General features: G+C 44.1%; 1 protein-coding gene across 5 annotated transcripts in view; it reads left to right on the forward strand.

Moving 5' to 3' along the window:
• Positions 1-14,187, forward strand: part of TRPC5 (transient receptor potential cation channel subfamily C member 5) — a 177,542-nt gene that overhangs the window by 89,397 nt on the left and 73,958 nt on the right. For all 5 annotated transcript variants that reach the window (XM_079961625.1, XM_079961626.1, XM_079961624.1 and 2 more), the window contains one exon: positions 1,245-1,766. In XM_079961625.1, the coding sequence (XP_079817751.1) occupies positions 1,245-1,766 (522 nt within the window). The remainder of the gene's footprint in view (positions 1-1,244; positions 1,767-14,187) is intronic.

Below are 14,187 nucleotides of genomic sequence, written 5' to 3' on the forward strand. Positions count from 1 at the left end.
AATCTGACTCGGGGGCGATGGGGATGGTATAGCTTTGACTTGAAAGAGGAGAGACCCTCAAGTTGAAGTGCAGGCACCTGACATGGCACAGAATGCAGACCACTGGACAGATGATTTGTAGAGTGAAAGACTAGGCACCTACAAGCACCATTCTTAGTTATTGCTAGCAGTATTGTTAAGGGAAAATAAGAAGTTGGCTCCAGTAGGAAAGTATGGCCACCATTTCTCCCCACAGCAATGCCTCTGAAAACAATGCTAATATCCTGATATAGCATGTTCCAAGGAAGGCATAGTACGTAGGTATATGTGAATGCCAGCCAACTGGTGTTGCAGCAACTGAGCTAAATAAATAATGCTTTTTTAAAAAAGAAAGAAAGGATCTATGCCACATCCAGTTTCTATGTGCCCCCAAATGTTCTGAAAAAAGACCACAAAACACACTCTCCTGCACATACACTTTTGCAGTCTGATCATGGGATCCTAGGCGTGGGGAGCCATTTGGACACCATGGGAAGCAATGTCTGCCTCTGGCCCACATGGGTTTTCATGCTTGATCCAGTCAGGATAGTGGTCTGCAATAAGGCAAAGGTCAATGGTTTGAGGGGATAAACTCTTGGTGTAATTTTTCATTAAAAGGAGTTCTACAGGCATTCTTAGGATAGTACATGTGATTGTGGTTTTGAGAATACTTAGTGGTACATGCAACCTGAATGCTGGTTTGTAAAACTAGTCCTTGCTTAATGGAGCTGAAGATTAACACATTATTTTCTATTCTGTTGAGGTGGACAAATATGCTATCATAGCATATTTTTCATTTTCTGAGAATATTCTCCACCTCATCAGAATAGAAAGTAAGGTGTTGATCTTGCATTCAGTTCTGTTCTCTCCGTTGGAGATAATTCTGGTGGGGAATTGCTAATTTTGTAGCCAGTTTTGTTTATCCTATTTCAAAATGAGGCTGAACCTAGAGTCTGTTTCTTTTTAGTTGTTTTGGTTTTGGTTCCTGGGGACAGACTATCCAATTAATGAATGAATTAATTATTCTAAATTTATTAGATGCCTGATAGCTATTGCTCTCTGGGTGTCGCACAGGAAAATACTGAGACATAAAATCACAAAACCCAGCACAATACTATATGTCCTTTATATCTTTTTGATGTCCTTTATTATGTATGCTCCTGATCTGCCATGATTTATATGGTTTCTGGAAGAAAGATCTTAACTCATTTATTCATTTTGTGCAGGTCCCCACATTAATGATGGACACTCAGTTTTCGGAGTTCACCCCTGATATAACCCCCATAATGCTGGCGGCTCACACCAACAACTATGAAATCATCAAGCTGCTAGTCCAAAGACGGGTCACGATCCCGCGCCCGCACCAGATCAGATGCAATTGTGTGGAATGCGTCTCCAGTTCTGAAGTAGACAGCCTGAGGCATTCCAGGTCAAGGCTGAATATTTACAAAGCTTTGGCCAGCCCTTCGTTGATTGCCTTATCTAGTGAGGACCCGATCCTGACAGCCTTCCGGCTGGGTTGGGAGCTGAAGGAGCTCAGCAAAGTGGAGAATGAGTTCAAGGCCGAGTATGAGGAGCTTTCACAGCAGTGCAAGAGGTTTGCTAAAGACCTTCTGGACCAGGCACGGAGCTCCAGGGAGCTGGAAATCATCTTGAACCACAGGGATGACCAAAGCGAAGAATTAGACCCGCAGAAATGTCATGACTTGGCAAAGCTAAAGGTAGCAATAAAGTACCATCAGAAAGAGGTAAGGGTTGTTTTCCTACTTGGGGATGGTCCAAAACTCTATGCATATGTCACGGGCTAGAAGAGCCTTCCCCAAACCAATACCTCCACCCTGAAAAGATCTTGCTAGACTCCAACTCCCATCAACACCTGCAGCCTGCATGGCCAAGGTTAAGTAGTTATATGAGTTGTGGTCCAGTAACATCTGGAGGGCACCAGACTGGGGAAGGCTGAGCCAGTGTGTATTTCCAAGCGGGGTGTGACATGTTCTTTTAAAAGAAAAGGGATCCCAGGGCAGCTTACATACAATCAGTAAATGAAGAGAGTGGTGGTCTACCATCAATAGATATTCCCTGGTCAGATTATAACAAATGTAAAGAAATTTATGATTTCGAAATTTACAATTTTTTTGGTTTATTGTAATGGTTAACTTGGGATTCTTAGTGTGGTCTTCCTGAGGGAAAAGTCATAGTTAATTAGTCTATGCACGGAGGGGAAATGGAGCCCGACTCCAACCGACTCCAACTGTCTCCATCTACCTTCCCTGCCACACCTCTGAATTTACCACCTGTGTGGAAATCTGCTGTCAGATTGCTGAAGGTCATAGTGACTATAAAAATCAACTCAACAGCTGAAGCTTACACCCTCGAATGCTGGGGAAATAAGGCCCTGGGTGATTTAAGGAAAAATCTACTTTCTATCCATGCCTTTTGGCATTAAAAAACTGGCTTCTCACTTGGTTCTGGGGTGCCCCATCTGGATAAAGTATCATGTTGCAACAATCATGTATGCTTGGTGGGTCTGTGACTCAAATGGTTCGTATGATAGTGAGGCAAGCTACTTTTCTTATCCCACCCCTCCGAAACAGAATTCCTTAAAGTGTCCTTTGCTTTGACTTTGTAGTCTCTTAATAAAGGATTTGTCATCGTATATTGGTGTGGCTTCTTAGGGTAAGCTTTGTCTCCATATCTGGCACCTACTGAGAAACTTGTGGGTTTGGGGCTCAGAGGACAAGAAGTGGATCATTGACTCTTGTCTGGGTGAGCCTCAGATCTGTTCTTCTGTGTCCAGAAGGGTGTCCAGAAACAGATCTGTGTCCCCCCAAATTCAAGTTTGAGGGACAGATTTGGGGAACTTTACAGGGTTGGTGGCAGTTCCACTAGTCAGGGTTGGTTTTCCTTGGGCATCATTTGGTTAGCTGGCAGCATTGAAACAGTAGACTCAGCTATACAGCTGGAAATAAAACATTTTGAGTGTGTTTTAAGTGCAATATACAATGTGGCATTAGATAGCAATGGTGAACCCTATGGTAAATTCAATGTGTTTAAAGCATTTTCAGAATGGTTTTTATATGTGTGTAGATTCCACAACTAGGGGCACGGGTGGCACTGTGGGTTAAACCACAGAGCCTAGGACTTGCCAATCAGAAGGTTGGTGGTTCGAATCCCTGCAATGGGGTGAGCTCCTATTGCTTGGTCCCTGTTCCTGCCAACCTAGCAGTTCAAAAGCACCTCAAAGTGCAAGTAGATAAATAGGTACCGCTCTGGCGGGAAGGTAAACGACGTTTCCGTGCGCTGCTCTGGTTCGCCAGAAGTAGCTTAGTCATGCTGGCCACATGACCCGGAAGCTGTACGCCGGCTCCCTCGGCCAATAAAGCAAGATGAGTACCGCAACCCTAGGGTTGGCCACGGCTGGACTTCATGGTCAGGGGTCCCTTTACCTTTACTAGAGTCCACAACTAGTTCTCTGTAGAGGGGAGTAATACTCCCTCCTTTGTTACAGACTCGCAGGCATGAGATAGAGGCAAGAAACACTTATCAATATATTCCCACATCCTGAGCAGAATTTCATTCAGCCCTCATTTATCTATATTTATTTATTTCATTTATATTCCCACTTGTTTCCCCAAGGAGTGCAAGGTGGTGTACATGGTCCTCCCCTCCTCATTGATTCCTCACAACAGCCCTGTAAGGTAGGTTGGTCTGAGGGGCAATGATGAGTCTGTGGTCACACAATTATCTTGATTGCCTAGTGGGAATTTAAACTCTAGTCTCTCTCGTGTCCTAGTCACACTCCAACTACTACCCACACTGGCTCTCTATACAAAACAATATAATAATAAAAAATTCAAACTAACATGTAACAATAAAAGACAGACTCTGTCCCCCACCCCACTCCAAAATTGCAACAGATATAGCCTAAAACAATGTACATGACCTAGGTCATAAGCAGGCAAACCTAAGACCTGGGTGCCGCATCCAGCCCAATCGCCTTCTAAATTTGGCCTGTGGACTGTCCGGGAATCAGCGTGTTCTTACATGAGTATAATGTGTGCTTTTATGTAAAATGCGTCTCTGGGTTATTTCTGGGTCATATGAATTCGTTCATTTTTCTTCTTCTTCAAAATATAGTCCGGACCCCCACAAGGTCTGAGGGACAGTGGACCGGCTGCCTCCTGAAAAAGTTTTCTGACCCCTGACCTAGGTGAATAAAAATATATTCACCTGAGGCTGAAAAGGCCATAGAGGTGACAGGCAAGCCTCTATGAGGATGCTGTCTCAAAGTAATCTCTGCCCCCAAACGAATTGGGAGGTGCATGTTCAGACCCAGAAACCTCCCCCCTACATAAATTCACACTTGCCTCAAATTTTGGTTTTGGTTTTTGGCAGAATTTAGGCCACAACTTTATTGATTACAGAAAGTGAATCAATAGGCATAGGCTCTGGTTCAACTAGCTCCCTGCCATGCAGGTAGCGCTGACCCAGGGTTCCAGCATAGGTCAGCAAAGGGTGAACACCTGGATAAGGGGAAAGCCAGGAACGGGCTAACTCCGCCACCCAAATATCCCCCTGGACTCAGGCACGGGCACAACCCCCTCTCAGGGGTTGACCAAACCAGCTGAGTCCCTGGATTCCTTTAACAGAATACCCTTCGCATAGGGATGGCAAGAGCGTTCTCCCATCCCTATCACCTGAACCAGAGCCTATCTGCCACACGAGCACCTGCGCTTGCCACCAACCAATCACGCCTGTAACCAATCCCTTAACCCCGCTGACATGGCAGTCAGCCATAAATCATTCCCAATCACAGACAGATGAACCCCATCTGTAAAGGGATGCATATCGGAAGGTAATGCCCGGGTGACGGATCAGAACCTTCTTGGCCACTGTGCTCTGGACGCGCCTCCCGGCCCTCTTGGTGGCAGCTGGGCTTCCTTGCCACTCACATCACTGCAGTAGTTGTGACCAAAAATTTTGAGTCCAGGAAGAGCTGCCTTTAACTCTTCCAAGTCCTCCTGCATGCGGGTACGCAGGCTCAAGCTGGGAACTTCCAGCAAATCGTTCTCGCCCAGCTGTATCACCATTGCCGCAGGCGCGCCTTCCCCAGACACCTTCACCCACACTGTTGGGAGAAGCTCCTCCCAACGCATTCCTCATCTGGATATCCAGGATACGCATATGTGGTCGGGGAGCCCAAGCCTGCGTCCAAATCCAGACTCCGCCGCCCTCCTACTGGCCCAGTGGACAATGCAGTCCAGATTGAAAGGCCTGCTGCACCGAGACACCCATATGCCTGGGACGACCCCCAGGACTCGCCGGGACCGGGATCCTGGAAGACAGAAATTGGGGAAACAAAGTCCCAGGAGGATCCAAAGCTTCACTCCCCTCACTCACATCAGAGGGACCATGGGCCTCATACACAGTAAAGGGAGAGGAAGGCTGGGGATCAGCCTGCCTCCCAAACTGCTGAGCCAAAGACTCAAGCTCCGAATTAAATCTAATCAGGACCATAGGATCTGAGCCAATATTGGCCATAATAGCACCCAAGCGATCCAGCATTTGCTGAGGAACCGCTGGGGTCTGCACTGGGTGAAGAGACTGAGAAGGGCCTCTAATTGCCCTCTTCGAAGGGAGAGCAGGACTAGGATTCCTCTTACAGGCACCTTGAATCTCACTTCACGCAAAATAATAACAAACACTATTAACAAACTCAATTGATAAAATGGCACTCCCGCCACACTAGGCTAAATATGGCTACTGGGCAAGAATGGGGGGGGGGACTTCCTGGCCCCTAAATTTTCCCCACCAGCAAACCAAAGGATTATAATATTCAGCTCGATGAATTTGCCACAGCAAGCCTAATTCCAGGCACCCCAGTCTGCAAAGCAGACAGAAACGGCAGTGAAAAAACACTGCCCAGAAGAACCAGGGGGAGTGGGGAGCTCAGCAGATAGGGAGAGCGCAAAGGCAAAAGCCGTGGGATCACACCCTGCAGAACACAACAACCAAGGTCGATGTTCTCTTGGGCAAATTAAAACAAAACTAGTCGGTAAGATCCGCAAGGAATAAGAGCTGCCTAAGTGACCAACCAAGGGACACGGGTGGCACTATGTGTTAAACCACAGAGCCTAGGACTTGCCAATCAGAAGGTTGGTGATTCGAATCCCCGCAACGGGGTGAGCTCCCATTGCTTGGTCCCTGCTCCTGCCCACCTAGCCGTTCGAAAGCACGTCAAAGTGCAAGTAGATAAATAGGTACCGCTCCGGCGAGAAGGTAAACGGCGTTTCTGTGCGCTGCTCTGGTTAGCCAGAAGCGGCTTAGTCATGCTGGCCACATGACCCGGAAGCTGTATGCCGGCTCACACGGCCAGTAAATCAAGATGAGTGCCGCAACCCCAGAGTCGGTCACGACTGGACCTAATGGTCAGGGGTCCCTTTACCTTTAAGCGGCCAACTGGGCAGCGAAAAGCTCCGAGACCAGAGCTCGCCAGGGGCCAAAGGCCCCATGGGACAAAGCTCCTGAAGGGGAAGGAAGGGGGGAAAGGGGTAAAATTAACAAAATGGAATAACTTAAGAAAAATTAAATAAGGAATAAATATGGAAAAATATCACCAGGACGATCGTTGCAGGTAGATCGCTCTCTCTCTCAAACCGTGATGATATGGTTTGACAATTTGTTATGTTGAAATTGTATAATAAAAACATTTTTTAAAAAAGAATCCCTTTGGGCTCCTGATGATCTTTAATCTACCCGTTATCACCACCTTTTGATATAAAATTCCCAAGGTTGTTTACAAATAATATTAAAACCAAATGACAACAAATACAACCATGGCATTTCCGCAGAATCCTCAAGAGCCATTTAATTAAAACCACTGCACACCAATTAAAAGCCATTAAAAGCCCGGAGAAACATAATTCTTTTTGACCTGAAGCCTAGTAGTAATTGATCATGGCATCAGACAAGTGTGTTCCATAGCTGATGTGCTTTGACAACAGTCACATCCACTCTTATGCACCATTTTAATGGTCATGGCTGCCCTCAAAGAATGCTAGTGCAGCCATGAGTTGTCTACAACTGAAGTGGGATTTGAACTGCAGGTAAACTGCTGCAGTCCATATCAAGATACTGAATGGCTTCAAATACACTGTAGCTAGAGATAACCCTCACGGGCTCAGATAGGAGCTTCAAGGAAGAGGCATGTATTAGGAGTCTGAGTGCTCTTTCATTTCTGATTATAAAATGTTTGTTTGGTGCAGACCTTCTGTTTGTGTCTTCCCCAGCTGTTAAAGAGTATTGAATGCACATCTCTCTCTCTCTCTCTCTCTCTCTCTCTCTCTCTCCCCCTCCCCCTCCCTCCCCCCCCCCTCTCTCTCTCTCTCCTGCACAGTGCATGGAGCACAGGAAAAACTGCTATCCCATCAGTTTACTCATAATCAGTAGTGGCTGGTGAGGTGGTTCAGGTGGGGCAAGGTGAGCTTGGCATGGTGCAGTGCTTTGTGAAGGAGCCACTGTGATGCTTCTGCTGCCATGCACTACACCACACTAACTGAGTCTCACTCCTCCCTCTCAGTAAGTACCAGTGCTCACTGTGCTGGGAAGCCAGCAGAGCAGCCATGCCCCCACCCATGCCACCTCACCACCTGCTACTCCTCATAATAACAAATAAAATGAATATGCTTAATAGTGCAATCCTATAGGGTCTACTTAGATGCAAGCCCTGTTAAATTAAATGGGAATTAATCCCGAGTAAATGCATATAAGTTTACAACCATGGTTAATTTATATAATTTATTATCTCAATAATTGGTGCCAGCCACTAACTTAGATGGCTTTTAAAAAGCATTAGGCACTGTGTGAAGGTTGGTGTTGTAGTGCCCCACTTGAAGACTCCCTGGGTACATCTGACTGGCTGCTGTGAGACACAGGATGCTGGACTAGATTGTTGCTCTGGTTTGAGCCAACAGGGCTCTTGCATTCTAATGGAGGTGTAAATAAGCAGGAGAATTGCTGTCTCTGGTACAAGAAAGTGGTTGGGGCTCAGAGCTTCTCAGAGAATGCAACATGCCCTCTGAATGATTCAAGATATTTCAGCTGTAACCCTCTAGAATTCCTTCCTTGCCTGTGAGCAGATAGAGACTGTTGTCACCAATGTGGGAACAATTCCCTTGGAGGTGCAAGATCTCTCTGTAGCTCCAGATCTACGATTAGTATCCAATTAGCATCAATTGTTTTGAACTTCAGTCAGCTCTAAGAATGTGTGAGAACATTCAAATGCACGTACAGAACATGGCCAGATGGCGCTTCCTGGTCACACTTACAGTTTATTCATGTCTGTGCAACTGTGAAAACAAAGAGTAATTATTTTGAAGTGCTTCTGAACTGTAGACCAGGTATTTAAGATCAGGTTAAATATATGCTGAACAGTTTCTCTGGGACTTCAGTGGAGTCTGAAAGATAAAGTGTAGTGATTCAAGGTTCAGGATCTCATGGGGTGGGACTTAGTGAAGCCCAGGGAAGTGGGGTCAAGGGAGCCAGTAGGTCAAGGGACAGCTCCTGGCATCTCAGCATTAATATGGGAGCAGAGGTAATAGCGAAGTTCTCAGTCAGGGCTCAGCCCTACCCAGACCTCATATCTAAGGCCTGATGAAGAGCAAGGGCAGCTGGATCCTCCACTGATCTCCACATTGTCAGTGATACTAAGAAGCCACTGGGTCTGGACATCCTTGCCCTAGGACTGGAGATCCTTACTCCGGTTGCCTGGGCTAGCTGTCAGAACCACCACCGTCCCCGTACTCATCACCCACAGAAAGGGCAAAGGAGATGACAAGGAAGGGACAGGACAGTGAAAAGAGGGAGCAGCTGAAATGGCTGAATGCGCTCCTTAGGCATCACATGTAGCATGGATGAAGACATACCTATAGATGGGGCAGGAATTAATTCTGCTTGTGTTTTATGCAAGTTCACCAAATCTGCATTTCCCAAACCAATACATGAACCTAAATGCATCTCTCCTTTGAAATTTACACTTCTCCAATTTCTGCAGCCCAAGAAGCCATATAAAAATGTGCTTATTAGTGAAAAGCACATGAGAACATATTTATATTAGTGAAAACAGCATACAAAAATCTACTTGGGGGGGGGGGGAGTTTCTTACAGAAATGCAAGCCTAGGCAAAACAGTGTACAAAACTGCTTATATTATGAGGCATGTGTACAGAAACGCATATGAATTTTCAAACAAACTTTTTTTTAAAAGGAAAGATGCACAAATGTATGTGGATATGGAGCAAACTGAACTTGATTGGAAACATGAGAAACTGAACTGAAAGATTTGTTCACCACTGTCCTCGGATCAGTTTCCCAAGGAAACAACCTTGGAATGAGTGAACAGGGACAGCTTTGAGGGGCAAAACTAATTCATCCCCTTAGAGTTAAATGGTTTGGGGAAGTTGATTTGGACGTGAAATGTGTCGTGATTATGATGGGACAGGGACAGGGACTTTATTGATTCTAATCGGGAGTTGAGGATGGAGCTTGTCCAGAGACACTTGTCTCTTAATAGGAATGGTTGCCTGGTGAAAATAGTGATTAGCTTATCACTTGTTGAAGGTCTTGTTGAAGTTGTGATCTATGTCACCTGAGAGCTTGTGCCTCAACTCTTTTTTTACCTTTGTCCCTGCAAAACACAATTGTCCAACAATAATGCAGTCTTAAACTGTGCTAACCAAAGCATAGTGCGTGGATCATGTTCTGCTGGTTCCTCCCCATTAGGTATCAGTCAATCTGTATCTATAGTATGGTGTTCAGCTCTGGGTGTTGTAGACCAGGATAGCAGTACTTCAAGTCTGGGGGCCAAACACAGCCCCCTAGGACTTTCTATATGGCTCTCCTCAGGCCACACCCATCACCAGTCCTGCTTTGTACCTTCCTTGAAAGTTCTTTCGCCAGGCTAGAATGTGTTTTTGAACTCTCATAATGCTTCTTGCATGCCCAGAAGATGGGTGTGTGTCCAAGGGAGAGTCTGGGTGTCCAGACTTTGTCTGAGTTGGGTGGAAACAGCCCCAGATTGCCCCAGGCTGCTTGGGAGTAATCTAGGGCTATTAGGGTTTGGGACCTCAGTGGGCAGGGAGATGTCAGTGGGAAGCAGTCACACTGCATTCCCCTACAGGGGCTGTGCTGGAAAAGCAAAGTGCAGAGTGCATAGCAGACCCTTCAAGTGTCCCTATTTTCCAGGGATGTCCCTGATTAGAGAAGCCATCCCAGTTTTTGATTTGATCCTGTAATGTCCCTGTTTTCCTTAGGACATCCCTATTTTCATTGAAGAAATGTTGGATGGTATGGTAGGATGTCTCTATTTTCATTGGGGAAAATTTGGAGGGTATGGAGTTATCCAATTCCTGAGCCATCCGAAGGCAATCCTGTATAGGGGAGGTTTTTTTAAATGTTTAATTTTTTAATGTTTTTACATATATGGTGGAAGCCACTTGGAGTAGATTGGAAACCCAGAAAGATATAAATAGTAAAGGAGTATTAATAGTAGAATCATCGTTATGGAATCAGATGTCCCTCTTTTCATTGGAGAAATGTTGGAAGGTATGGCATAGCCCTAGAACACATCCCCTTAAATATGCCCCCATTTCATTGGATGCCAGGATTGGACACTCACCCTTCCTTCCATTCTGAGGAGAGGTGAGGTACAAAAGATTATTTCTGTGAGTGAGCATAGTGATGCTTGATGTTGGTGTCTTTCCTCCCATTGTATACTGTATCATGGTACTTAATAGAGAGGGGGTAGACTCAAAACATTTTATAGCACTTTCTATTTTTCTGCTCTGTTTCTGCCCTTTTCTATTATGCCCCTTCCCAAAGCAGCCATTTTGTGCTATGCCACACCCCACAGCAGCCATTTTGTGAGTGGTGCCCATAACACTTCCTCAAAATTGCAGTGTGCCCACTGGCCCCAAAAGATTAATGACTCCTGCATTATCATATGCAGCATCCCTGGCAAGACTCATTGGGGCAGGGATTCACCAGGGACAGGAATGAGGGACTGACCTTGCTGCAAAGAAATATTTAGAGGAAAGGCTTTTGGGTTTTCTTTCTGCTGTTGTTGTTGTTGATGCTGCTACTTAACTGAATGTTTTGAGTCTCGTGCTTCTAATGGTTTGTTAGTTTTTATGCTGTTACCAGTCTTCTGGCACTTTAGATCCACAGGGAGGATACAAATAGTCAAATAAATGAACGAAAACACTTAGACACACGGGCACAAAGGTACCACCATGGAGATCACAGCCTGTAGCTGGTGAAGTTCATTTTTATCTGTACAGCATGACAACTTATTATTACAAGGCAATTTATATTATTATAGCCCATTTTCAACCAAAACAGCAAACACTTTCATTTTTTCCAATTGCAAGACCCAAACCAGTCTATGGCTAGGCTGGTGGTTGCCTGCTTGTCTTGGTACAAAATGGCAGCATGTCAGAATTCTTCTGCTCCAACCTCAGCACAAACATCTACTTAGGTAGTAAATATTATTATTATTATTATTATTATTATTATTATTATTACTACTACTATTACTACTACTACTATTACCACCATTGTTTTTGTTGTATTAAAGCACCAGCAATGATGCACATCGAGTTTTAAAAAGTTTTGTAAGTTGGAAAGACAGATTCCCTATGCCCATGCTGTTTCTTTATCATCTAAACTTCAGCAGTGATGGAAGAGATGAGAAAGGAGAAAAACAGACAAACAGAAAAGAGCTATGGGTACCTATGGTCAGACTGCCCCGGGATTTCAGAATTCTGGGCCAATGAGATTTCTCTAATGACAAATCAGACTATCATTCCCTCTCCATATTTGACGGTTTTAAATTTATTCTCTGAATCTGATTAAGACCTTAAAAATAAGTTCTTTTCTATCTGTCTGTCTCATTTTTCTTCTCTTCTCTTTGTTGCTTCTTATTTCTGAATGTTCTTAGCCTTGACCTACCTGCAAAATGCACTGAAATTCCTCCGCCCCCATGAAAGATGTGGAAAAATAACTGCTTTTTTCATAAGGGTGAAGGGTTCAATGGAATATTTCAGATGGAATTTAGCAGCGCAGCACTTACAGACCCTCTAAGTGTCCCTATTTTCCAGGGGCACCCCTGATTTGGAGAAGCAGTCCCAGTTTGTGATTTGATCCCAGAATGTCCAACTTTTTCTTAGGATGTCCCTATTTTCATTGGAGAAATGTTGGAGGGTATGGAGTTATTTGACTCCTGTCTGAAGGCAATCCTGTATAGGGAAGTGTTTTTTTTAATGTTTAATATCTTATGATGTTTTTATATTTGTTGGAAGCTGCCCAGAGTCGCTGAGGCACCCAATAAGATGTGTGGGGTGTAAATAGTAAAATTATCATTATGGAATGGGATGTCCCTATTTTCATCAGAGAAATGTTGGAGGGTATGCACTTATAGCAGGATAATGTTTAATGTGAGGATGGGAGTCTTACAAATGTAATTCGCTTATTTTCTTCTGTGAGCTTTTGAAGGATATATTAACGAACTGCTTTGTTTTACCACTACAGACCACAGCAAAAGACATTTAAAAATTGGGTTGCATCTTACTCCCTGGCTCAAAGCAATGACAAGACCTTGGCTTTCCGTCAATAAACCCGAGGGTTATTTTTGTGCGTGAAAGACACAGTGCGTGCCACAAGAGTTTCTATTTCCACATGCCCTGAACTCATTCTTCATGTGTCACTGACATTTTTAAAAGCCCCCCCCCCTTTTTTTAAAAAGTGGACCAAAGTGCTCCATAGAAATTCTCCAGCTTCCCTCATGGTCTTTGGGGAATGCTGTACTGCCAGGAGTAGTGCCACACATGACAGATTCAATGCACCGCAGAGCTTTCCATGGAATAGCTGGTAAGACTGTCCATATACTGCTAGGGAATATATTTATCTCTGGTGGTTTTTGTCTACTTAAATGTCTCCAGCAAAAGTTATGGCTCAGGTATTTTATCTTTGGAAGTAAGTCTTGAAATGTGCTTTGAAGAGGGGAGGGAAGTAAACCGGGGGGGGGGGGGGGATTGAAAGCAGCAAAAATGTATAAAAATCCAACAAAATTATTTGGTTTCAAACTTATGTTGTCGCTGTTGTGCCTCTTGAAGTCGGAAATGATATTTTACTCTGTAATCTAGCATCATTCACCTCCCCCTCCCCAATCCCCATGAGGCATCAGAGAGGAAGCACAATTCAAGACTGGAAATAATCCAAGGCATATTTGTGCAGGAGTACGATAAAGATTTATCTCAACTTTGAGGGAACAAATAAATACATTAAGGCAAAAGGGCTATCTTACTATATAATATTTTTGTAAGGAAAAAAATAGTTGTCATGCTACAGTTAGTGTGACTGCCAATGGGTGTCCACACCAACTGCAGCATGACAGCACAAGACAAACAGCACCTCAGTGGCACTGGAGGCAGAGGAGAAAGAAAGGGACTACAAAGAAAGGCAGTAGCTGTGGAACTGCCCAGGCCAGTGAGCAGCCTAGGGGGAAAAGGAGGAGGTATTTGGGAATAGGCAGGCAGATAGTGTGGGGCAGGTTTTGCAAGCCTTCCTGCTCTTCCCCTTATGTTGTTGTTGTTGTTGTTGTTGTTGTTGTTGTTGTTGTTTATAAATATTTATTGAATTTTTTTAGATACAAAATGCAAGAATAATAAACAATATGACATGTATCATTACATAATTTCAGAGCTTCTTTGGACTTCCTCACATCTCCCTTACCCTGCATTATTTACATTAAAAATATCAGCAAATTATTACCCTGTTTTATACCTTATTTTGTACTTTCCAAATATTATACTTCTGAGTTTAAGATAATTTTTATCATTTACTCATACCTTAAATTTAAACATGTTATTGCCTTAAATTTCGACCTTTTCTTACTTATAACTTAATTTTCTATTTTACAAAATCTATTTGCTGGAGCTGAGATTTTCTAAATCGTGCAAATACTTAACATTCATACAACTTATATTGTTTTTGTAAATAGTCCTTAAACTTCTTCCAGTCCTCTTCCGTTGTTTCTTCTCCCCAGTCTCGGATTCTGTCAGTCATTTCAGCCAACTCCATATAATCCATCAATTGCGTCTGCCACTCTTCCAGT

This window comes from Podarcis cretensis (genome assembly GCF_951804945.1).
Source record: "Podarcis cretensis genome assembly, chromosome: Z".
Taxonomy (NCBI): domain Eukaryota; kingdom Metazoa; phylum Chordata; class Lepidosauria; order Squamata; family Lacertidae; genus Podarcis; species Podarcis cretensis.